Source organism: Abramis brama, assembly GCF_963993115.1.
Source record: "Abramis brama genome assembly, chromosome: 19".
Taxonomy (NCBI): domain Eukaryota; kingdom Metazoa; phylum Chordata; class Actinopteri; order Cypriniformes; family Leuciscidae; genus Abramis; species Abramis brama.
Window position 1 is genome coordinate 3,952,300 of NC_139981.1, and position 25,923 is coordinate 3,978,222.

Below are 25,923 nucleotides of genomic sequence, written 5' to 3' on the forward strand. Positions count from 1 at the left end.
TATGCTAATTTTTTTTATTTATTTTTTTAATATATTTTTTAAGTTTCTGCAATGCATGCCTTACAAAAACTGGTCAGTCAAGAAACACAAGGAAACATGACAAACAAATCTTGACTGTTCCAGTCTCACTTCCTGAGCCTTGTGCAGTACACTGACAAGACAAGTGTTGAGTCAGATCTGACTGTAAAAGCATCTGGAATAATTATAGTTATATTGATTCTGTTCATTAATGTCACAAATCGCTCTGTGGCTCTAGCACTAGCACTCTCCCAAACCATCATTGTGAAGTTTTGTTTTGCTGTGGCTATACATTTCTAAGTGTATTTTCCTGTTTATGATTTCCCTGTTTATGACCTTGGACTGTTTACCTTGTTACGATTCTCTGCTGCCTGCCTACTTACCTGTGCTCTGTCTTCATGGATTAAGTCTGTACTGTTTGCTGCCTGTCCTGATCTACTGCATGGTTTGTGATTACTTCTCTGATCTGCCTGATATATCCCTGTCGCTGTTGATTGAACCCTGCCTGTTTGTTATAAGAATATCCCTTTTAATAAAGCTGCAAATGGATTCCAACTGTGCTGACTCAGCGTTACAATAAACTTATTCAGTCATCTGAAGTACATACTATTCTATAATTCACTCTATAAAGTAATTCAGGGGTCCTGTTACCACAAATTTAATAAATGCATGGTTGCGTGTATAAATAAATAAATATATTTAAACCTTTAAGTTGCAAACATTATTGTGTTGAGTTCTGTTGACATAGTAATGTTGACAAACTTAATATTGTGTGTAATTTAAACTCAAATTTCTGCATAATTGATTAAAATTTGTAGTAACTTAATGAAATTTTCTTGATAACTTTGGAAACTGGGCAGTGGACTTCTAGATCCCAGCATGTTTTGCATTGGACTGGAAAAGGAGAATAAATGTTGAAATTAAGTGGATTTCTTTGTGTGTGTGTGAAAAACAGACCTGTTAGTGTTAATTTTCTTCTTTTTTTTTGGAAGTTTCTGCAATGCATGCCTTAAGAACTGGTCAGTCAAGAAACACAAGGAAACATGACAAACAAATCTTGACTGTTCCAGTCTCACTCCCTGAGCCTTGTGCAATACACTGACAAGACAAGTGTTGAGTCAGGTCTGACTGTAAAAGCATCTGGGATAATTATAGTTATATTGATTCTGTTCATTAATGTCACAAATCCAGCTTCTGTGGCTCCTTCTGATCACCACCAGGGGAAACCATCACCTGAGTACTAATTTCATCACGGACTTCATTTCCCATAATCCCGTACCTGGTGCTGACCGCACACCTGATTCCCATCCCATGGACTATTTAACTAGCACTCCCCCAAACCATCATTGCAAAGTTTTTTTAGTTTTTTTGCAAGCGTAAATTAAATTTGCATGCGCAAGAGAAGATTTGTAAAGGTGTAAATCGCCTTTCAAGTGTAAGAAAAAAAATATTTGCAGCATTTTACTGTTTTTCGCAAGTGTAATTCATGTATTTTGAAACTGCAGCTTGGTCCTAACGCAAAATAAATAGGATCTGTATTCTTCTGACTAGTGATGTGACATTTGAACCGAGGCGTCGGAGCTTGTGTCGAGAAAAAATGGGCGTGCCAGATGAAGCCGCGATTCGAGGCTTGTGTTGTTAACGTGAAAATCACGCGACTAATGACAAACGAGGCCTCGGTTTGTGCATAGACAGTAAAAGAAATGGACACAGCGACCCCATTGCATTCAACCAGGGGGGCAGGGTTTCATATTATCTTGAAGCTTCCCCGGGCGCCGCCATTGATTAACGGACCCCCACCTGCTGTTAGCATTCCATTGACTCCCATTCATTTTGGCGTCACTTTGCCAGCGAATAACTTTACATCTGAGGCGTTTAAAGACTCCATTTGTCCATTATTTATTTCTAAAGAAACACGAAAATGTATAAAAGGCTCCATTACCTTGTGGCCCCGTAGAAGCAATTTTTGTAAAAATAGGCTAACGATTGCGTCATAACCACGCGACTCTCTGTCACACAGTAGAGAGATTACCGTATGGACAGGAGGAGAAGCTTGCGGGCAATCGGGGGGACGTGGAGGCAAAATGACAAAATAATTAACCCGTCTGTCTTCTAGTAGCTGTGCCAAGAAAAATCTGAATCATTCCCTTCCGAAACTTGCAGAGACGGAGATCGTGAGTAGGTGTCCATGAGCTAGGAGCAGGAGAAACTTTTGCTAAGTATTCTGATTAATTATTTTGTCATTTTGCCTCCACGTCCCCCCGATTGCCCGCGAGCTTATCCTCCTGTCCATACGGTAATCTCTCTACTGTGCGACAGAGAGTCGTGTGGTTATGACGCAATCGTTAGCCTATTTTTACAAAAACTGCTTCTACGGGGCCATAACGTAAGATGCAAGGTAATGGAGCCTTTTATAGATTTTTGTGTTTCTTTAGAAATAAATAATGGACAAATGGAGTCTTTAAACACCTCAGATGTAAAGTTATTCGCTGTCAAAGTGACGCCAAAATGAATGGGAGTCAATGGAATGCTTACAGCAGGTGGGGCTCCGCTAATCAATGGCGGCCCCCGGGGAAGCTTCAGTTTTTTCTGAAACATTACCCCCTTGGGTTTGTGTGGATACGTCATCGGTTTGGTCTGAGTGTCGCTTCCGGATAAAGGGGGTTCGAAACTTGCGCCACCTTGTGGGTGTTGTCAGGAGTAGTAGAAGCAGCTGTAGTAGTGTCAAAGAGTCAGAGAGTTAGAGAACTCCCATTGTCATTGTCGTTATTGTGTCATATATGTGTTAGGGCTGTATATTATTACATTATATCAGGTTAGAATAGTTATAGTATATTGTTATTATTAATTATACCAGACCTAGCTATATTATAGTCTTGTTATATTAATTAGGATTATTTGGATTGCTTTGTATTTTTGGATCTGGACTGGACTGCTTTTTGATTTGGATTGCCCTTTTTGATTTGTTTTCTTTTTGTGACCTCTTCCTTTTTCCTGGTAATGGAGCCAGCAAGAAAGAGGAAATCCTCCCCTGTCTGGGCTCAACAGAAGCATCAGTGTCCTCATTTATACCAGCTGGCACTGGCATCTTTATGTTCCCTGTTTATGTTCCACAAAAATCGCTACAAAAGATGCTTTCTAATAGGTGTTTTACCATTCGTTGTAAAACTGTGGATCTATTTTTCCAAACGTCTTACACCCGTAGATTCTTCCGTTGAGAGCTTGAATAATAGACACTCCAGCCCAGTTGGTGGCGATAATGCACCTTTGCCAATTGCAAGCAAACCACTGGCATTTCATTGAATACACAGAAGAAGCAGAAGAAGAAGCGGCGGAGTAATACCATACCTCACACAGCTCATCCAATACAAGTCAATGGAGTTGGACAAAAACTACGATAAAACCTGTTGGAAAGCATCTTTTGCAGCGATTTTTGTGTGAGCATATCAGTGAACACCCCTGACCACTCGGTGAGTTTCACGTCTTTGTAAACGAAAGTTTAATGCGTTTTATGAAGGATTGTTCCAGTGCACATAGGCTGCCATTGTGTAGGTGGGGGGGAGAAGCGAAATAAAGCTAAAATTCTCGGGACAGCAGCATGTGTCCAAATTTTAATCTTAACCGTTCTATTTCATCAGAAACGATCTGTAAACAGGGCTTTAAGTGTAAAATACCGAACTTGTCCTTTAACTTTTCCCACCCCAGACTATTCTGTTGCAGTTTACTTTATTACACTCCCTCCACCATAAGCACTGCACTCAACACAGTGTCACTTTTGCTGTTCATACTGTCACTATCCAAACAGTTAATGAATAATTAATCAATTGTGTGTGTGACAGTTGTCTCTGCACAAGTAAATTCAGACAGAGAAAGATACATATTTTATTTTATACCCAGGCAATGGACAAATATCTGCTCAGGTCATTGGTTCAAAATTAATTAATTTGTCTGCTATTTCTTTGCACAGTAGCTAGGTGTCACTAGTGAGCAATGCTGAATGAAGCTTCGAGTAATGAACCTTTGGGTGAAGCAATGGGCTGCGAGGTCTCAGTGGTTCAGGAAGCCTCATTTTGCCATCACTACTTCTGACTTCCATTTTTCCACGCTTACACTTTTGGCACGTTTTTTTCGTACAAATACGGCCAAAAGCACTGCAAGCCTGTGAACAGCAATTTGCAACCGAAAACAACAGAGTCAGGAACTGCAAAACAGATTAATTGCATAAAATCAAACTTTGTGTAAAAAATAAGCTGTTGCAAATGTCTAAATGACTTCTTGTGTGCATGGGGCAAAAAAGTTCCCGATATAACCCGATTTGTACAGTTGCGTCTTTCTTTCACAAATCTTACCCGCGCATGCGATTCTTTATGACATCATATTTACCTTCATGAAATTAATTGTTTCTACGATGCATCGCGATGCAGACGAGGACGATTCGGTATTGGACCACAACAACAGATTATAATGTACTGACGTCAACAGGTAAGAATTGGGCACCAGCACTTTAAGAGAAGCGCACTCGTTTTTTCTGTTAAGTTTGAGCACTTCCTTCTTTTGCGAAAAAAAAAAAAAACACGAATCGCGCACTCATTAATCTGTTCCATTTCTGTTGCTCATTTGCGCTATTGTATTATCTCCAGTAACACGGTTGACAGTGAAGTGAGTGATACTGGGCCAAGAGAGAGGTAATAAAAGCGTGTTTGTACGGATCTCCGCACATGACATGCAAGGGAAAAAAAAGTAAATCGTGCGCACGTGCATGTCTTGTGCACTTAGGTAAAGTTGGTTTTATATTCGCGGGCTTCCGCGTTCAATAACTCGTGAACTAAACGTTGTTGCTACACAAAACACCTATCACATATAACTACAGATAAAATACCAGAAGCTACAACATAATTTTCCTCAAAACGATCTTTACTTCGCACTGGACAAAATACATTGATCTCTATGCGGAGGCTGCGAAGAAGGGACCATCTGCAAAGTGCAAACCCGAAGTAAAGCTCGTTTTGAGGAAGATTTAAATATTAAAACAATGTGATTTGTGTAGTAACAATATTCAGCTCACGAGATATTGAACGCGGAACTCCGCGAATATTTGAATATAAAACCAACTTTACCTAAGTGTCATGTGCGGGGCTCCATGTTTGTGTATAGATTGAAAAAATATTAAAGGTATTTTTCCACACTGTAACGTTACCGTACCTCAGGAAGTTATGGCTGTATTATTTTAATTGTTGTGTTGTAGGTCTACACACAATACCTTTTACCACTACTGGGAGGACCTGACAAACCCAAACGGTCGACAGACAACTTGAAAGCACCAAAATGGCAGAATCTCTCGTTGATACTGAAAATCCTTTAAACTGCCCGATCTGTCTGAATCTGCTTAAGGATCCAGTGACTACATCTTGTGGGCACAGTTTCTGCATGGACTGTATTAAGAGCTGCTGGGACCAGGAGGTTCATAGAGGTGTTTACAGCTGTCCTACATGCAGGACAACATTCAACCAAAGACCAGCTCTCAGCAGAAGCACTGTGCTTGCTGATATTTTAGAGGGAATGAAGAGGGAGGATCCAGCTGGACCTGGAGACGTGACATGTGATGTTTGCAAAGGAAGAAAAGTAAAAGCCATCCAGTCTTGTTTGGTTTGTATGGCTTCTTACTGCCAAACTCACATCCAACCTCATTATGATTCTGAAGCTTTTAAAAAGCACAAGCTGTTAAAAGCTTCCCCAAATCTACAGCATCAGATCTGCCCTCAACATCATAAAGCACTGGAGATTTACTGCTACAATGACCAGAAGTGTATTTGTGTAGTTTGTATGGGGAATCAGCACAGTGGACATAAAACAGTCTCAGCTGCAGCTGAAATGCCAAAAAAACAGGTAAGACCCTATTTTTTTACAGTCTATGGTAAGACCTCAAGTCTTTCAAGTCAAATTTAATCTTACTTCTATGATAAATAATTGAGATATAAGAATATCTTGTTTGTAAGAATAGGTAGCTAATGGTAGCAAATTAGTAAAAAATAGGTGATGGAATTTGTTTTTATTGAAAAAATGGAACAAAATCCTGTACAAATGCAAATATTTTGATTCCATTCAACAGTTGATTTTTATTTTGTTATTTGAAGTCGCTTAACAACAGGATTCTTATTGATTGCAAATTCATTCACAGGAGCAACTGAAAATGATAAAGAAGAATTTAATTCAGAAAAACAATGACATGGACAAGGAGGTTCTGAAGTTCAAGGAAGCTGTGGTCTCTCATAAGGTAGGACTAAAGCCCAATTTATACTTTTGCATCGAACTCACTCTGTAGCTACGTCGTAGGTGTTGTGTAGCACGTGTAGCCTTCAGCGTACCCTGACGTGCACCTCTCCAAAAATGTAACAATGCGTCAATTCTACGCGGACCACAATTGCTGTGATTGGTCTGCTAGAACCCCTCCCTCGGGTTTCACATGCGCATGTGTAATTACACGTCAACGCGGACAACGGCGCAGAAGTATAAATGAAAACCCACGCTTAGTCTACAGCGTAGAGGATACGGCTAAGGTCCGACACAGAAGTATAAATCACCCTTAAAGGGATAGTTCACCCAAAAATGAAAATTAGCCCATGATTTACTCACCCTGAGGCCATCCTAGGTGTATATCATATTCTTCTTTCAGACGAATACAATCAGAGTTGTATTAAAAAATGTCCTGGCTCTTCCAAGCTTTATAATGGGAGTCAATGGGTCTATTTTTTTGAAAGTCCATCAAAGCCTATCCATCCATGATAAAAGTGCTCCACACTGCTCTGGGAGGTTAATAAAGGCCTTCTGAAGTGAAGCGATGCGTTTGTGTAAGAAAAATATCCATATTTAAAACTTAATCGACTAAAATAACTAGCTTCTATATACGCAAGTCGATTTACCCCAAAAGAGTAACCCTTGAACTTGACACACAACGTAATGTCAAGTGCGGTTTCCTAGCCCTGTTTGAACAGCGAGAGGCGTACATCATACATCGCCAAGTGTTACTCTTTTGGCGTAAGTCGACTTGCGTACGGCCGTCTGCCGGAAGCTAGTGATTTTAGTCGATAAAGTTTTAAATATGGATATTTTTCTTACACAAACGCATCGCTTCACTCCAGAAGGCCTTTATTAACCCCTCGGAGCTGTTTCAAGCACTTTTATCTCGGATGGATAGGCTTTGATGGACTTCCAAAAAAATATACCCATCAACTCAATTGGCTTTATGCCTAGCTGCACTACTTCCTGAACTTCAGCCGGCTCCTTTGTTTCCTGTCTGCCATTATTGGATAAACTGATTAATCCAGGTGTGCCTGACCTCAGTAGTCACAACAACAATAATCAGACACGCCTGGATTAATCAGTTTGTCCAATAATGGCAGACAGGAAACAAAGGAGCCGGCTGAATTTCAGGGTCAGAAGACCCTGACACTGAACTATATTGGGGTCAGAAGATCCTATATTGGGGTCAGAAGAAGACGTTTAGAACACATTTGTGCTGCTCGTCTGGATTACTATAGACGGAGGTTATGTTCGAGAAGAAGTTCGACAATAACCCCGCCCCAGCCCCCGGCGTAAGTATGACGTGGTAAAAGAACGGTTCTAGTCCAGCAAAGAGTTGGTGCCGCTTTGGAACCAATTTTTCCGGGCCGAGAACCAGTTCTTTGGCTGTCGAAACACAAAGAACTGTTTCGTGAGTAGGCACCGGCTCCGAACCGGCACCAGCCCTTGGTGGAAAAGGGGTATATGAGGGTTTGAAAAAGATGAGGCAAGTTCCTATTGCTGATAACAAATAAATAGTAACAATAGAGTTCATTTCCATATACATGAAGTGCCACTGTTTTCACTTTGTAGGACCTATGAATGGCTTACCATATGATCCTGTCTATAAAGGATAAGGTTAACAAAGACTAATACATTTTGTAACAAATGTATTCCTATGTTAGTTAATGCATTAACTAATGGGACCTTGTTGAGGTGTTATCAATTTTTACAAATGGTTTCCTGGTACAATGTGTCAGGAGTTTGACCAAGTGTTTTGTGTGTGTTGTGACAGCGCTCTGCACGGGCAGCAGTGGAGAACAGTGACCGAATCTTCACCGAGATCATCCGCTCCATTCAGAACATACAAGCTGAGGTGAGAGAGAAGATCAAAGCTCAGGAGAACAAGGAAGTGCGAGATGCAGAGAGTCACATACAGAGACTAGAGAAGGAGATTGTTAAACTACAGAAGGAGAATTGTAAAGTGGAGCCACTTTTACATACTGAGGATCACGTTAATTTCTTCCAGGTGGTGGAAAAAAATATCTAGAGGATGGTTATTTTTAATGAAATTCGGCACTGTTGATTTTGTAAGATTTTTTTTTTTAATTCTTTGTTTTTTCTTACAATTGCAGAATTGCTTTTTCTCTTCTGGAATGTTACAATGCATTCAAAATGTTACAATTTCATCCAAAGATGTTACTAACCTGACATTTGAGAAATTAGAACAATCTCTCTCAGAGCTGAAAAGCCAACTGGATGAAGTCTGTGAAGAGCACATGGACAGAATATTTAACAAAGGTGAAATAACATTTCACGTGTCATTCAGCCTTTTTAGTTTGGCAGTTCAGTCTTCATACATTTATTCTGAGAAATCTCACAATGTAAGCGAATAATGTGTGTTTGTCTTTGTAGTGGCTGATGTCCAAATATTCAATGAAACCGAAAGGTCCCAGAGCAGTAAGTACCTTTTTCTATAGAAAAAAAAAAAGATTCAATACTCACAGCGACGTTCTTTTTTGTTCTTCGTTTCATGTGTCATAGAGCGGAAGAGAGGCTCTTGGGAGAGCGGGTAAAAGTCCTTACACATGAAAATCCGTACATATAGGTCCTTTAATATTATTATATTTTAGCCAGTTTATTCTCTTAATTTCTTATTCTTTGGTTCTTGTTCTTTTTGTTGTGGCAAAAGTTTTCAATAAACACTACTTAGAAAACAGGCTCACATTATACTTGTTTTCAGCACTTAACTGTCATGTTATTTGAGCTCTTTCCATGTTTCATTTTTTAAAATCTAGTTTACCACTCGGAGATGGAAGTAGGGATGGAAGTGCAGATTTGGTAAGTGTTTTTATTAAGTTAAAAAAATATAAATAAAACATTTCTAAAAATGTGATTTGTTTTGATTGAAATGGCTGAGATGTTTATCAAATAAATGAAGCCTAAAATAAATTACCAACTAAATTAAGCCTTGGTCAAATTAAATTTTTTCAAAAACAAAAATATTGCAGATCCCAAAATTTGGACAGTAGTGATTGTGCACATTTGCTCTTTAGTTGATTTAGCAACAATCTAATAATTTCTCATGTAAGCTTGCCCACTAAAATGTGAACTTTGATTGCAGGGACAGTTGTGATGATGACTACATATATGGATAGATGGAGACAGTTTCACACATAATTTGACAACACTTAAAAACATCTGGACATCATCATTCTTTTTTCCTAGAGTACAATAAAAGGTTACAAGACACCAACATTGGAGATGAACCTCATATGGGTAGATTACATTACATATTATATATTATAATTAGTAATATGGCTTTAAAAACTAAATTTTTAAATAACGGTACCTTTTAGATTATTTTTTCCCCTAGTCCGTTACATTTAACACCGTTGCACACATAGCTACAGAGAAAAGACATGCTTTTGTGTTGTGAATAATCTTCCAAAACATACGAATTGAGCAATGACTTGTTTGGAGGAGCCACACAAAATATTGTCAAATTCTAGCACTAGGTGGTGCTATAACAGAAATGTTCACATAATTCTGCAACCATTTGATGATTGGAGTTAAAGTTCAGTGTTCTTTTTCTTTGTCATAGATATGGTAACACATCCTTTTGTTCCAAAGATCATCTGTACAAAAAATTGTAAATGTTCAAAAAATGTAAAAATAATAATAATAAATCCTCTAATTTCAACGGATTATAATGAAATGTATTATATTTGTGTTGTTTTCAAATTTTGTGATAGTCAGCCATGAGGTGGCACTACAACAAGAGAATATATAGTTTACCATATGGGTTAAAATATAGATTGAAATAGTGATTCTCCTAATGTTGTACAAGGCAAATCTACTGGACCGGGCAGTTCAGTCTGTGAAGTTTAACTGATCACAACTCCAAGGTTCCTAGCTGTCCTGGGAGGAGTTATGGTTGACAAACCTAGCTGAATGGAGAAGTTGATGAAGTGTTGGGTTGGTCGAGACCACAAGTAGTTCTGTCTTCGCAAGGGTGAGTTGAATGTAGTGGTCCTTTATCCAGCAAGAAATGTCTGTCAGACAGGCCGAGGTGCGAGCAGCTACCGTTGGATCATCTGGTTGGAATGAGAGGTAGAGATGTGTGTCATCAGCATAACTGTGATAGGAAAAAACATGTTTCTGAATGACAGATCCTAGTGATGACTGACATGTAGCTGGAGAAGAGAAGTGGTCCAAGCACTGAGCCCTGAGGCACCCCAGTAGCTAGGTCAAGTCAAGTCAAGTATATTTGTATAGCGCTTTTCACAATACAGATTGTATCAAAGCAGCTTCACAGTATTAAATTAAAATAATACAACAAGGTTTGTTTCTAGTGGAATTTATTGATTGATAAAATTAAATTAAATATCCCCAAAATATCCCCAACTGAGCAAGCCAAAGGCAACAGTGGCAAGGAGGAACCGAAAAACTCCATCAAGTGACCTAATGGTGACCTGAAACTCCATCAGGTGACCTAATGGAGAAAAAAAAACCTTGGGAGAACCCAGGCTCAGTCGGGGGCCAGTTCTCCTCTGGCGTTTATGAACTAGAGGCCGGATTGTAGTTTGAACTGTAAGATTAAAAATATTATATGAATGCCTGGCTGAAGAGATGCGTCTTTAAGTTTTAAACTGGGAGAGCGAGTCTGAGCAACGAACAGTATCAGGAAGGCTATTCCAGAGTTTTGGAGCTAAATGTGAAAATGCTCTCCCTCCTTTGGTGGATCTGGATATCCTAGGTATGACCAAAAGCCTCGAATTTAGTGATCTTAAAGAGCGCGATGGATTATAGGGCGATAGAAGATCCGTTAAATAGACTGGAGCTAAGCTGTTTAGGGCTTTATAAGTCAGTAGCAATACCTTATAATTAAAACGGAACTTTATAGGTAACCAATGTAGTGATGATAAAATCGGTGTTATATGATCATATTTTCTTGATCTACTAAGAACTCTAGTGGCTGCATTTTGGACTAACTGTAGCTTGTTTATTGAGGATGCAGGACAACCAGCTAATAAAGCATTACAGTAATCTAGTCTCGAGGTCATGAATACATGAACTAACTTTTCTGCATCAGAAACTGATAGCATATTACGTAGCTTAGCAATGTTTCTAAGGTGGAAAAAGGCTGTTTTTGTAACATATGAAATATGATTTTCAAAAGACAGGTTGCAATCTAGTATAACACCCAGGTCTTTTACTGTAGAGGATAAAGTAACAGGACATCTTACTATGTTAAAGTTGTATTGTGAGAGGTTTTGTGGGCGGTTTTTTGAACCGATAAGTAGTACCTCTGTCTTGTCTGGATTTACGTAGACACCTCATCCCTCCAAGACACCACAAAGACTTGATCCATTGGAGTGTGGTACCTCAGATGCCCTTCGCCTTGAGGGTTGACAGGAGGATCTGGTGGTTAACTGTGTCAAAATCTGCAGACAGATCCAGCAAGATGAGTACTGGGGATTTGGAAGCTGCTCTTGCCAGTCTCAGAGAATGGAGGGAAACATGAAAAGGAGGTATTGGGAAATTTCACCTGAAGTATGTCAGTCTGGTCAGTACAAGGGGGTAATCCAGCACCCGGAAAGCATACCTTCCCTGGGGGCTGCCGTTGGTTAGCAAGCCATCACCTGCTGTTAGCATCCCATTGACTCCCATTCATTTTGGCGTCACTTTGACAGCGAATATCTTTACATCTGAGGCGTTTAAAGACTCTATTTATCCATTGTTTATTTCTAAAGAAACACGACAATGTATAAAAGGCTCCATTACCTTGTATCTTACGTTATGGCCCCGTATAAGCAGTTTTTGTAAAAATAGGCTAACGATTGCGTCGTAACCACGCGACTCTCTGTCGTACAGTAGAGAAATTACCGTATAGACAGGAGGAGAAGCTCGCAGGCAATCGGGGGGACGTGTAGGCATAAAGACCGATAAAGTCAAGGGAGAAGCCCATAGAGAGTCATAAAGTTGCTCCTACTCACGCTCTCCGTCTCTGCAAGATTCGGAAGGGAATGATTCAGATTTCTCTACGCTCAGCCATCAGGAGTGAGTGCTACTAATTGACTTCACTTTTCTCCGTTGAAATCTATGGGGTCGCTGTGTCCATTTCTTATACTGTCTATGGGTCAGTAGGAACATACTATAATCTTTGGAACATGAGAAAAAAAACAACAAAAAAACAAAAAAAAACTTTAGCTAAATTACAGTAATTTCTAAAATAAATTGTTTACTGTACTACTAGTCCAGTCATTTTATGAAAAAAGGTTGAACAAATTGCAACAGAAGCAAACTCAACTGATTTTGTATCCTCAATATGTCCCGAGTAAGGGAAAAAAAGCCCCAAAGAATCCCAATTGGGGAAAGTTTTGAGAAAGACCCAAATATAGCCTATTCATACGCCTATTCATTCTTTTTCTTACATGAATATGGTAAAAAAAAATTAACCTTTAGATATCACCATGAAAATTACTGAGTTGATTACTTGTATCAAGACAAACAAAAAAAATGTATTACAAGTTTTTTGAAATTGTTTGTTAACATGGACAAACTTGCATAATCTAATTACGTATGTGCTAATTTGCATAAATACCACAACAGGTCTAAACATTGAGTACAGCCAGGTGAAAATGTCTTGTTGAATCTTGTTGACACAACAGTAAAATATTTAATGTTAAGGTCTGAATGGAACCCATTTAGGCTACCCATGAACATTAATACATAGAGGCAGGAAAAGTACTTTTAACCATCATTAGCCGTTTGTCTGCTGTCTGTTAGCCGTCACGTTACCTCAGCTCATTGTCTGACTGTAAAAATAAATAAATTCGTGAGTGACGCGGCAATGGTGTTCGGGTTGTTGAAGGCAGAATTGGGCACTGCCCCTTTAAGAGCAGCACACTTTTTTTCTGGTCAGTTTGAGCACTTCCTCCGATTCGCGCACACATAAGTCTGTTCCATTTCTGTTGCTCATTTGCGTTATTTTATTATCTCCAGTAACACGGTTGACAGTGAAGTGACTGATACTAACTGGGCCAAGAAAGAGGTAATAATAAAAATGTATTTTGTGTGTATAGGTTAAAAAATGAAAGGTGTTTTTTCCACACTCTACCTTAGCAGTTTGTTATAGCTGTGTTGTTTTAATTGTGTTGTAGGTCTACACAAAATACCTTTTACCACTACTGGGAGAACCTGACAAACACAGACTACACTGTGCATACCACATGGGATCTCAACTTGTTTGTCAAGCTCTTGTGTTAGAGTGTTTTGAGAATTGAGCAGCAGGTTTACAGTAGGGCAAATGTGTTTTTTGAATTTGATATTTATATGTATAGTGCTTGTTGGGATGGTATGGTGCAGATAGTGAAACTTAATCTGTTTCTGAAACTTAAGAAAAGTCCAGGAGCAGGAAATTTATTTTTACTTTCATTTTCATTTCATTCCCATTCTGATTTTAAAAAAGAATCCTAACTCCTGTTATTCTACAGTGAATTTTCCACTGAGTTTGAAAGCACTAAAAATGGCAGAATCTCTCTTTGATACTGAAAATCCTTTAAACTGCCCGATCTGTCTGAATCTGCTTAAGGATCCAGTGACTACATCTTGTGGGCACAGTTTCTGCATGGACTGTATTAAGAGCTGCTGGGACCAGGAGATTCATAGAGGTGTTTACAGCTGTCCTACATGCAGGACAACATTCAACCAAAGACCAGCTCTCAGCAGAAGCACTGTGCTTGCTGATATTTTAGAGGGAATGAAGAGGGAAGATCTAGCTGGACCTGGAGATGTGACGTGTGATGTTTGCAAAGGAAGAAAAGTAAAAGCCATCCATTCTTGTTTGGTTTGTATGGCTTCTTACTGCCAAACTCATGTTCGTCCTCATTATGAGTCTAAAGCTTTTAAAATGCACAAGCTGGTCAAAGCTTCACCAAATCTACAGCATCAGATCTGCCCTCAACATCATAAAGCACTGGAGATTTACTGCTACAATGACAAGAATTGTATTTGTGTAGTTTGTATGGGGAATCAGCACAGTGGACATAAAACAGTCTCAGCTGCAGCTGAAATGGCAACAAAACAGGTACAGTAAGATGTCTCTCTCTCTCTCTCTCTGTATATATGTGTCGCGTGTATGTGTTTATACAGTGGGGAGAACAAGTATTTGATACACTGCCGATTTTGCAGGTTTTCCCACTTACAAAGCATGTAGAAGTCTGTAATTTTTATCATAGGTTCTCTTCAACTGTGAGTGACAAAAATCCAGAAAAATCACATTGTATGATTTTTAAGCAATTAATTTGCATTTTATTGCATGACATAAGTATATGGTACATCAGAAAAGCAGAACTTAATATTTGGTACAGAACCTTTGTTTGCAATTACAGAGATCATACGTTTCCTGTAGTTCACAGGTGTCAAACTCAGTTCCTGGAGGGCCACAGCCCTACAGAGTTTTGTTCCAACCCTGCTTCAGCACACACACCTGCAGTTTTCAAATAAGCCTGAAGGACTTGATTAGCTGATCAGGTGTGTTTAATTAGGGTTTAAGCTAAACTCTGAAGGCTGTGGCTCACTAGGAACTGAGTTTGACACCCCTGCTGTAGTTCTTGACCAGGTTTGCACACACTGCAGCAGGGATTTTGGCCCACTCCTCCATACAGACCTCCTCCAGATCCTTCAGGTTTTGGGGCTGTCGCTGGGCAATACGGACTTTCAGCTCCCTCCAAAGATTTTCTATTGGGTTCAGGTCTGGAGACTGGCTAGGCCACTCCAGGACCTTGAGATGCTTCTTATGGAGCCACTCCTTAGTTGCCCTGGCTGTGTGTTTCGGGTCGTTGTCATGCTGGAAGACCCAGCCACGACCCATCTTCAATGCTCTTACTGAGGGAAGGAGGTTGTTGGCCAAGATCTCGCGATACATGGCCCCAGACCAAAACTCTTTTTGGTTTAGACCAAAAAGCTCTATTTTTGTCTCATCAGACCACATGACCTTCTCCCATTCCTCATCTGGATCATCCAGATGGTCATTGGTAAACTTCAGACGGGCCTGGACATGCGCTGGCTTGAGCAGGGGGACCTTGCGTGCGCTGCAGGATTTTAATCCATGACGGCGTAGTGTGTTACTAATGGTTTTCTTTGAGACTGTGGTCCCAGCTCTCTTCAGTTCATTGACCAGGTCCTGCCGTGTAGTTCTGGGCTGATCCCTCACCTTCCTCATGATCATTGATGCCCCACGAGGTGAGATCTTGCATGGTGCCCCAGACCGAGGGAGACTGACTGTCATCTTGAACTTCTTCCATTTTCTAATAATTGCGCCAACAGTTGTTGCCTTCTCACCAAGCTGCTTGCCTATTGTCCTGTAGCCCATCCCAGCCTTGTGCAGGTCTACAATTTTATCCCTGATGTCCTTACACAGCTCTCTGGTCTTGGCCATTGTGGAGAGGTTGGAGTCTGTTTGATTGAGTGTGTGGACAGGTGTCTTTTATACAGCTAACGAGTTCAAACAGGTGCAGTTAATACAGGTAATGAGTGGAGAAAAGGAGGGCTTCTTAAAGAAAAACTAACAGGTCTGTGAGATCCGGAATTCTTACTGGTTGGTAGGTGATCAAATACTTATGTCATGCAATAAACTGCGACTTAATTATTTTAAAATCATACAATGTGATTTTCTGGATTTTTGTTTTAGATTCCGTCTCTCACCGTTGAAGTTTACCTATGATAAAAATTACAGACCTCTACATGCTTTGTAAGTAGGAAAACCTGCAAAATCGGCAGTGTATCAAATACTTGTTCTCCCCACTGTGTATAGAACGTGCAAAAACAAAATAATGAACAGCAGATTTATGTACAAATACAAATAAACTGATTCCATAAAGAACAGGATTCTTGTTGATTGTGAATTCATCCTTAGGAGGAACTGAAAATAAAAAAGAGGGATTTCAGTCAGCAAGCCAATGACATAGACAAGGAGATTCGACAGTCTACGAAAAATTTGGACTTACATAAGGTAATGATCATTAAACCTGGAAAATGTAAAAAATTTGCATAAATGTATGTACACTGCATAGTTATGTTTGTATCGTGGGATCAGGCTGGATATTATTAAATGGCCATCAGGATGAAGTCAGATGTCATACCAGCAGTGGCTAAAGCTAACCAGCAAAACCTTGACCTCGTGACACAAACAAGCAGCAATGTTTTCTGTCTTTACACTTTTTAGGACAACCAATGATTGGCTTGCCTTATAGTTTACTCTACATACTGTATATGATCTGTCATGTCAGTGTGTCAGGAGTTTGACTAAGTTGTGTGTGTTGTGACAGCGCTCTGCACAGGCAGCAGTGGAGAACAGTGACCGAATCTTCACTGAGATCATCCGCTCCATTCAGAACATACGAGCCGAGGTGAGAAAGAAGACCAGAGCTCAGGAGAACAAGGAATTACGAGATGCAGAGAGTCACATACAGATGCTGCGGCAGGAGATTGTTAAACTACAGAAGGAGACTTGTAAACTTGAGCCACTTTTACACACTGAGGATCACGTTTATTTCTTCCAGGTAAAGAAAAATATTTTGAATGAAATCTTGACAGTGTTTTTGATTCAGTGTTGATTCTTGTTTTAAAGTTATTGTTTTTTCGTCCAATTGCAGAATTATGCTTCCTGTTCTACATTCACTCAGCGCACAGCCTCACCCAGGAAGATTAATGACATCCAGACATTTGAGAATGTAGAGAAATCTGTATCTCACCTGAAGAAACAACTGGACAAACTCTGTGAAGAGCACATGGGCAGAATATCAGAGACAGGTAAGATAACAATGTCAAGAAGTATTCTGCTTTTTAAATGTACTAAATTTGTACCCAACTTTTCATCTGTATCAAATCTACCGAGTGGCCTGATACAATGTATTACAGTAAACAACCAAAAAGTACAAGTACAGTGTGTTGTCTCAACTTAATCTATAAATACCTGAAATGACCTGTTTAAATTGTAAATGTTTTTAATTATTTGTGTTGTATAACTTTTATAAATGTAATTGATTGTGTTTTTGCTGCCTCTTGGCCAGGACTCCCTTGAAAAAGAGGTTTTTAACCTCAATGGGACTTTCCTGGTTAAATAAAGGTTAAATAAAAAATAAAAAAATAAATATATATAATAATGGAACAGTTTGAGATGGAGTGCTTATTAGCCGCTAAATTCACCACAACATTGGAGACAGAGACTGTATAATGTCCTGTTATAAATATATAAATGAGAGAAATCACATCGCTGTGGGAATGTTGACTGAAAACTGTTCCTCAAATGTTGTATAACATTGTCATCTGACTGATGCAGTGAATTCCCACATAATGTAAGTGAATATTGTATATCTTTCTTCATAGTTGCTGATGTCCAAATATTTCAAAACAGGTTCCAGAGCAGTAAGTACACTTTTCTATTAGAAAAAAAAAAAAAAAAAAAAAATTTTTTTTTGACATAACATCATTCAATACTAAAGGCCATGGGTTGTTCAAAGATGCTCACATTATACTTAACAAATAACTGTCATGTTTGAGTTCTTTACTCAGTGAAACATGCATGTTTTATTTTAATTTGTTTAGGTCAAGATTGCCCTGTGTTGCTGACAGATATTGAGTCGTAAGTGTCATAAGTTTTAAACCACTCTATCGTACTTGCTAATCTTTTTTTTTTTTCTTTAAAAAACTGATAGCAATGGCTGAGGTATTTATTAATCATAGATATTTCCTGTCATCATGTATTATCACTTAGATCTCATCTAAGAATGTTCATTCTAACACACAGCCTTAATTGTTTTATTGCTTTAATAAAACAGCAATATGAGAAAATACACAAATGTTAAATACATAATATTTTAATAATAACAGTAATCAATTCTTCCACCAAGTAATTTATTTCATTAGCATAATTGCATGCTGGAAATTAGTGCATGCATATAATATTAAATTGTTTTGTGGTTATGTCTTAATGGTTTGTGGTTATGTGTTTAATTAACCCTTGAACCGTAAAGCCTGTTTGTCAGCTTTAATGTTTTAATGTTTTTTAATCAGTTATCACATCTGTGCATATTTTCTGTAGTTGATTTAGCAACTACTCTTTTCTATGTAAAAAACTGATTTCTAAAATAATATGACCTTGTATTAATATGACCTTGATTGCAGTAATGAGGATACGGATTCGGAATTGGAATCGGAATCAGAAATGGAATGATAGACTGCATCTACCAAAGGACCTTGTTACTGAATGGGTAGATTGTTATATTAGAATAACACTTAAATGGCAATAAAACTATTGCTCAGTTACTCAGTAAATCTTTTTGTGTGATAATTATGAAAAACATTTAAACAGAACAATGGATTTTTTGGAATGGCTCATTGACTTATTAACCTATATGTTTGGAGGTGCCATACAAAATATTGTCAAATTCCAGCACTAGGTGGTGCTATAACAGAAATGTTCTCGTAATTCTGCAACCATTTGATGATGGAAGTTGAAATTCAGCCTGCTATTTCTTTGTTATTCATGTGTCAACACAAACTTATTTGTCCAGAGATCATCTGTACAAATCAACAAAATATTAAATGCTCAAATTTCAACTGTTAGGCCATTTCAATAGTAAGATAATAATGATATTATAATTATATTTAAGTTGAGTATAACACAAATATGATTATAAGATAATATAAATATATTTGTTTTAGTGTCTTCAAATTTTGTAAAAATTTTATAAAGGAATGTATATATGGTTGAAATATATAGATTGTTGTGTTGCTCTCAAGTCACATAATTTCCATTTTTGCCTTTGGAAAATTAAAAATATCTTCGTAACAATGGGACTGTTTAGCTGTTTTTTCTTGCATATCTGAATGAACTTCACTTGGGTAAAACACGGCCAATAATTCCACTCAAACATTAAAAACCCATAAAAATGCAGTAACTAACCTGACCCATCAAGAGCAGCAGGGCAACACTCTCTGAGGACACGCTAGTGTGATCACAAAACCATTTGAACTCCATTCACTGCTGTATTAGTACTAATAAAATGCAAGATAAAGAACAAGCTACTCCATATTCACAGATTTAGAGAAAGTGATTTAATATTTGTTGTGTTGGTGTCGTAATCTGAACACAAGGGTAAAACACTTTTAGGTTCTTTCATCCTACAGGATCTTAAACTGATAGTTCAACCAAAAATAAAAATGCTGTCATCATTTACTCACCCTCATGTTGTTCCAAACCTGTATGAGTTTCTTTCTTCTGTTGAAGATATGTGGACGATATTTTAAAGAATGTTGTCAACCAGACAGTTGACAGGTTTGGAACAACTTGAGGGCGAGTATACATGATGACAGAATTTTCATTTTTGGGTGATCTATCCCTTTAAGTGGGACAAACTTCCACTTAATTACCAGGAATATCAACGTTCATTTAATTTTAACTGTCATTATGAAAAAAAACAAAAACTCAACAATACTAATACATCTGCAGGAAGCATCAGGTGTAGAAAAGACTGATGAGTTATTAACTTGTACACCTTCTAGAACTTTCAGCATCTGAGGTTTGTACCTGCTGCTTTTGGACTCTTTTGTGGAGTGTTTATTTGACTTAGAGAAGAGAAGAAATCCTGATGGAATGAGCCATGGAGAAAATGCACCAATCTTGATCAAAACATGATTTTTTTCAGTCAAAAAAAATCAGTGTTTGAAAGCTTGTAAAAGATATGATCATCATTTATAGTAAATTCTAACGTTCTCATGTCATTCCAAACTTGTCTTCTGTGGAACTCAAGAGCTGATATTCTGAAGAATGCTGGACTTCATTGACTTGGACAGAAAAAAACAGACCTTGTACACAAAAAAATAAAAATAAAATTGCAACTTGGTTGTTTAAGTCATTTAAACTTAAATTACATTAAACTAACTTAAAAAAAAACGAGTTAAGCTTGCTTGACTTATTTTAATGTTAAAGAATTGTAAAAACATGTCATATAAAAAAAAAGTACATATTTTTTGTTCCACAGTAGTATAAATGCATACAATATGAGGGAAATCATTTAATTCGCCCAAAAATGGGTAAATTATACCTTTAATAATGTGATAGCATGTAATACTTGGACATTTCTGTCTTTCAGTTTTTTCGTGTGAATTAACATCCTTTTTTTCGTCTGAAAGATCTTGAATGTCAGTCAGCTAAATGTGCATCACAATTCTTTGTTCAATTCAAAACATGTTCTTTGTAATAATGAAGGTGTTTGATATTTTTAATAAAAAAAAAAAAAAATCATTTCAGAAAAACAAACAAACACAAGGGGGGTCAAACATTTATTTGGCCTAATCGTACAACATCTTATTAACACTTGGAAATGTTAGCAAAATAAAGAGTCAGAAAATGTATGTACAGAGACTTAAGAACAAAAATATATATTTGATAAAAGCAGTGGTTTAATTCCCCTTTGTCCTAAACTTTGAAATGTAGATCTGATTAAAACTGTAAAACATCATTAAAAACAGACTAAGACTAAAACCTATATTCACTCGCCCAGATCTTCTGACACCCTACAGTTTTCAGGGCTAAAAATTGGAATGTAGAGCTATTTAAACACTTTTTAAAAAGTTTTTTTTTTTTTTTTTTTTTACATTGTCCTTTAACCAACTCCTAAGAGGACAATTTGTCATTTCACTCATCAGCCCTGAAAAATCAAGGATCGGATGAAGTTTAAAAGAGAAAAATGACTGAAAAGTTTGTGAACAGGGAGCCACGCTCTTCCATCCACTGCTTTTCCTCTGAGGCGGAAAATCCATCAGTCATCAATCCATACACAGAGCATTACAGGCCCCATTCCCAACAACGCTCTTGACGTGCGGCACCATGGACTGACTAGGGTCAGGAACACACCACTGAATAGTGACCGTTATCAGCAAAGGTGGTAAAAGAACTTGCATTCTCTGTAGTATTGCTGTAACTAAGATTGTGGCTCAAGTCTCATATATATATATATATATATATATATATATATATATATATATATATATTTCAATTTCAAAAAGAAAAGAAAAAAAAGGATAAAGATAAACAGTCTAGGTTGCCACAGAGAAGTGAGGTCACTCTGTAGCCGGCTCCGAGGTTGTGGTGGGCGTGGTCTCTTCAGCAGGGGTGGGGCTTTCGTCCGATTTCGACATCGGCTGCGGCTGGATGTAACCAGGCGGGAAGGAAGTCGACCGGAAGTTGAAGTCGGCCGGGTGCCGACATCTTGTAGCAGAACTTCACTTGCGTTAGCATCCCATTGACTCCCATTCATTTTGGCGTCACTTTGACAGCGAGTAACTTTACATCTGAGGCGTTTAAAGACTCCATTTGTCCATTATTTATTTCTAAAGATACACGACAATGTATAAAATGCTCCATTACCTTGTAGCTTATGTTATGGACCCGTAGAAGCAGTTTTTGTAAAAGTAGGCTAACGATTGCGTCATAACCACGCGACTCTCTGTCGCACACTAGAGAGATTACCGTATAGACGGGAGGAGAAGCTCACGGGCAATCGGGGGGACGTGGAGGCAAAATGACAATATAATTAATCAGAATACCTAGCAAAAGTTTCTCCTGCTCCAAGCTTATGGACAGCTCCTACTCACACTCTCCGTCTCTGCAAGATTCGGAAGGGAATGATTCAGATTTCTCTTGGCACAGCTACTAGAAGGCAGACGGGTTGCTCACGTGGTCCGTGTAACGCCTTGCTCGGTTTGAGTCTGCGCGTCAGGAAAGGAAGTGCTAAGAAATCGCTGAAAATGGGCTTCACTTGTCTCAATTGAGTTCCAATGGGGTCGCTGTGTCCATTTCTTTTACTGTCTATGGATGTAACCAGACTGTAAAAAAATATGGACGTAGTGTCCGTGACGTCACCCGTAGGTTTCTGAAGAGCATTTTTGAAGCCTAAAGTGGGCGGAGCCGGCCGTCGCCATCTTGGCCTTGCATCACTCCCGGATAACAGAAAATAGACAACAGGCGGGGCGTGAGTGGAGCTGAGGAGCCTGGCTATCTGAAATCACCTAGCTCGACGTGATCGAGTTAGCTGATGATGTAAAGCCAATTAAACGTTCCTATTTTTGCCCTTCGAAATATTATAATAGTTAAAAGACATGGCTACAAGTGAGACTGTGTATTACTTCGAGAGTGTTTGTGTATGACAGTGATTTATGTGCATACATGTCCGTCACTCTTTCATGGTCCGTCAGCGCGGCATCGCTCAAGTTCGTAGAGAGCTTATTCAGTCCATTTCAAATTCTGATGTTGGCCGTCTCTCAAATGGGTTATGGTTTAACCGTTAAACCATAGATATATTGCCTTTGAAGTGCAAATAAATGCGCTAGAAAATCCGCGCTCATTCATGTGCATTTATTGCACGGACGGAGAAAGCGCCGACGCCTGCATGATTTCATCTGACGGTAACTTACATAAGCATATTATAATCCATCTGTTCCATGGGAGCAGAACGAACGAGCATTTATTGACGTTTTAAATTTGAAAACCCCAAAAAGCAACGAAATTGTCAGACATCCATTAGTGCATGTTCACAGAGGAAAACAACTGAAATACAGCGCTGCTTGTTCTCTCGAACGATAACGACGGAATCCAAAGACGTGGGCTTTGTAACGTTACCCAAGTATTAAATTGTATGAAATAATAATCCCGAAAAAAAGCACAAACACTGCAGAGATGGCAAGTTCAGCAGCTAACATTGCTGAGGTGAAGTGACGGCTAGTAACAGCAGACAAACGGCTAGCACTGACAGCGGCAATCCATCTGTCACTCAAGTGGCTTGGCCACACCCTTAAATTTAAATATTAATCAACTAAAGTTATAAAATAATTCACCCCCCTCACAGTTGTTATGAAGGGCAAAATTAGCTGTATAGACCAAATCCACATACAGACACCAGGCTTTAAACACGTTTTTTTCTGCTGTAAAATTTGGCATTTTAACATGGGGGAGATACAGATTTGACTCACTTCTGACAACAGCCTCAAGCGGCCAGTCAACGAATTGCAGTTTAAAGGCCTGTTCACACCGGGACGAATTTCGCGCGCGATATTCGCCGACGTTTAACGCCTCGTGACTAAACAAAGGACGCCAATGTGAGTGTGCACATCGACACGAAAAACGCCACGCGTAAAAGCGTCATTTTTAAAAAAACGCCTCGGGTTCGTTTTTTTGGTTTGACGCGCCGCGTCAAAAACTATCCGACCAATGAGATTGGCGCTTTTGCTCACGTGTTTGGAGCTTCTGAAGTTACAGTAAAACACAACTTGGGGGCGCTCAAACACAAAACGGTCTTGCCGAGCACACATACGTAACGGCGAAGAAGATAAACGCCAAGTAGCGTCTACACTGGGAAGAAATAAGACGAGGAAGATGCAAGGCAAGATGAATGTAGAGCTGCTGGTCTCGTTGGTGTCGGAACATAAAGAACTATATGACAAACGCGACAGTGACTACAAAAATCTTGATAAAAGAGAACTGTTATGGAGTAGTATTGCAGAGCAAATGGACCTTGTGTAACGGGATATTTCTGTTTTACATTAAGCGCCATCTAATGTCATGGAATGAATTTGCATGTTCACTCGGCTCATCGTCAGCGAAAATCGCTTGGGTGTGAACACAAAAAACGCGTTGAAAAACGCTGGCGAATAACGCGAGCCGATATTCGTCCCGGTGTGTACGGCCCTTAACTCACTTCCGTGTTGGTTTCAAGAGAGAGACGGGGAGGTTGCCGCTTGGATGTAACCGATCGGCGAGAGTAGCCGCGTGCAGGCGGGGAGGAGCTGCAAACGGAGACGTTAAGTCGGACACTTTCTGGTTCCCGTAGTGACCGCTCACATTGGTGTTTGCATAGCCTACTTTACCACAGCTGAAGTGAAATAAATGCAATATTTGCCAAATAATACACAGATGTTTCAGAGACATTTTCATTCAATACTTTATGTACTGCTTCATATAGCGTCTGTTTGAACAAGAATAAAGTTCAACTTAAGCTATCAATGAAGTGGAGTCTACATTTTTTAATCAGTTTTAATTTGATAAACATGACACAATATAACATCACAACTACATGAAAAGAGTGTTTACTGTTATAAAACAACTGATTTGTGAGGTGTTCGAATAAACATGAAACACACGTGATCATTGTCATGCGGTGAATCCGGCCAATTGTGGAACAGCTGTGTCGTCATCAGCCCTCGTGCAGCCCAGTGCTCTTGAGAAGCTGGCTGAGTTCTCCGGCTACTCTCGAATCGCTCTCGCGGTACTTTGATGGCATAAGTCAGAGTCACGTGGCGTCGGCGCTGGATCATGTCGGACAAAATTTCTAACCGGCATGCACTGCTTCAAGTCAGCCGCCGATCGGTCTGTGCAGAGCTGCATGAAGTCGAACAAGCCTGTCTCCTCTGTGGGCGCGGCTTCTGTTTCCTGGGCGGGCTCTTCTGCTTTAGGCTCCTCCTCCGCTTTAGGCTCTGCCTCTGGCTTTGGCTCCGCCTCCACCTCAGGTGCCGTTGTCTCATTGGTCACCTCCTCCGCTGGCTCCTCCTCTTTGGTTTCCGTGGCAGCCTGGCCGTTCTCCTCGAGTTTGTCTTCGGTTGTGGGCGTGGCCTCGGCCGCAGTCTCTGCTGCCTCCTCTCTTCCCTTTTTGTTTTGTTGATATTCAGCCATGAGGTCGCACTAACAAGGGAATATATAGTTTACCATATGGGTTAAAATATAGATTGAAATAGTGATTCTCCTAATGTTGTACAAGGCAAATCTACTGGACCGGGCAGTTCAGTCTGTGAAGTTTAACTGATCACAACTCCAAAGTTCCTAGCTGTCCTGGAAAGAGTTATGGTTGACAAACCTAGCTGAATGGAGAAGTTGATGAAGTGTTGGGTTGGTCGAGACCACAAGTAGTTCTGTCTTCGCAAGGGTGAGTTGAATGTAGTGGTCCTTCATCCAGCAAGAAATGTCTGTCTGGCAGGCCGAGGTGCGAGCAGCTACCGCTGGATCATCTGGCTGGAATGAGAGGTAGAGATGTGTGTCATCAGCATAACTGTGATGGGAAAAAAACATGTTTCTGAATGACAGATGACAGTGATGACTGACATGTAGCTGGAGAAGAGAAGTGGTCCAAGCACTGAGCCCTGAGGCACCCCAGTAGCTAGGTGTTGCGATGTAGACACCTCACCCCTCCAAGACACCCTGAAGGACCTACTTGAGAGGGAAGGCTTGAACCATTGGAGTGCAGTACCTCAGATGCCCTTGGCCTTGAGGGTTGACAGGAGGATCTGGTGGTTAACTGTCAAAATCTGCAGACAGATCCAGCAAGATGAGTACTGGGGATTTGGAAGCTGCTCTTGCCAGTCTCAGAGAAGGGAGGGAAACATGAAAAGGAGGTATTGGGAAATTTCACCAGAAGTAAGTCAGTCTGGTCAGTACACTACACTACAATCTTTGGAACATGAAAAAAAAAAAAAAAAAAACTTTTGGTAAATTACAGTAATTTCTAAAATAAATTGTTTACTGTACTACAGGTGAAATTGTGCCAATACCTCTGTTAATGAATGTAA

General features: G+C 39.4%; 1 protein-coding gene across 2 annotated transcripts; it reads left to right on the plus strand.

Annotated features, from left to right (window-relative positions):
* The first annotated feature begins 13,203 nt into the window (after positions 1 to 13,203).
* Positions 13,204 to 19,163, plus strand: LOC311069541 (E3 ubiquitin-protein ligase TRIM47-like). Of its 2 annotated transcripts, none has more exons than XM_084092757.1 (8): positions 13,204 to 13,354; positions 13,464 to 14,389; positions 16,220 to 16,315; positions 16,632 to 16,865; positions 16,959 to 17,115; positions 17,692 to 17,730; positions 17,911 to 17,947; positions 18,490 to 19,163. In XM_084092757.1, the coding sequence occupies exons 2-8, from the start codon at positions 13,829 to 13,831 to the stop codon at positions 18,536 to 18,538; spliced, it is 1,173 nt and encodes a 390-aa protein (XP_083948883.1). In that variant the 5' UTR covers positions 13,204 to 13,354; positions 13,464 to 13,828; the 3' UTR covers positions 18,539 to 19,163. The 2 variants fall into 2 exon arrangements, with proteins under 2 accessions (XP_083948883.1, XP_083948884.1); XM_084092758.1 differs by having other exon boundaries at positions 13,224 to 13,354; positions 13,895 to 14,389.
* Positions 19,164 to 25,923: the final 6,760 nt, after the last annotated feature.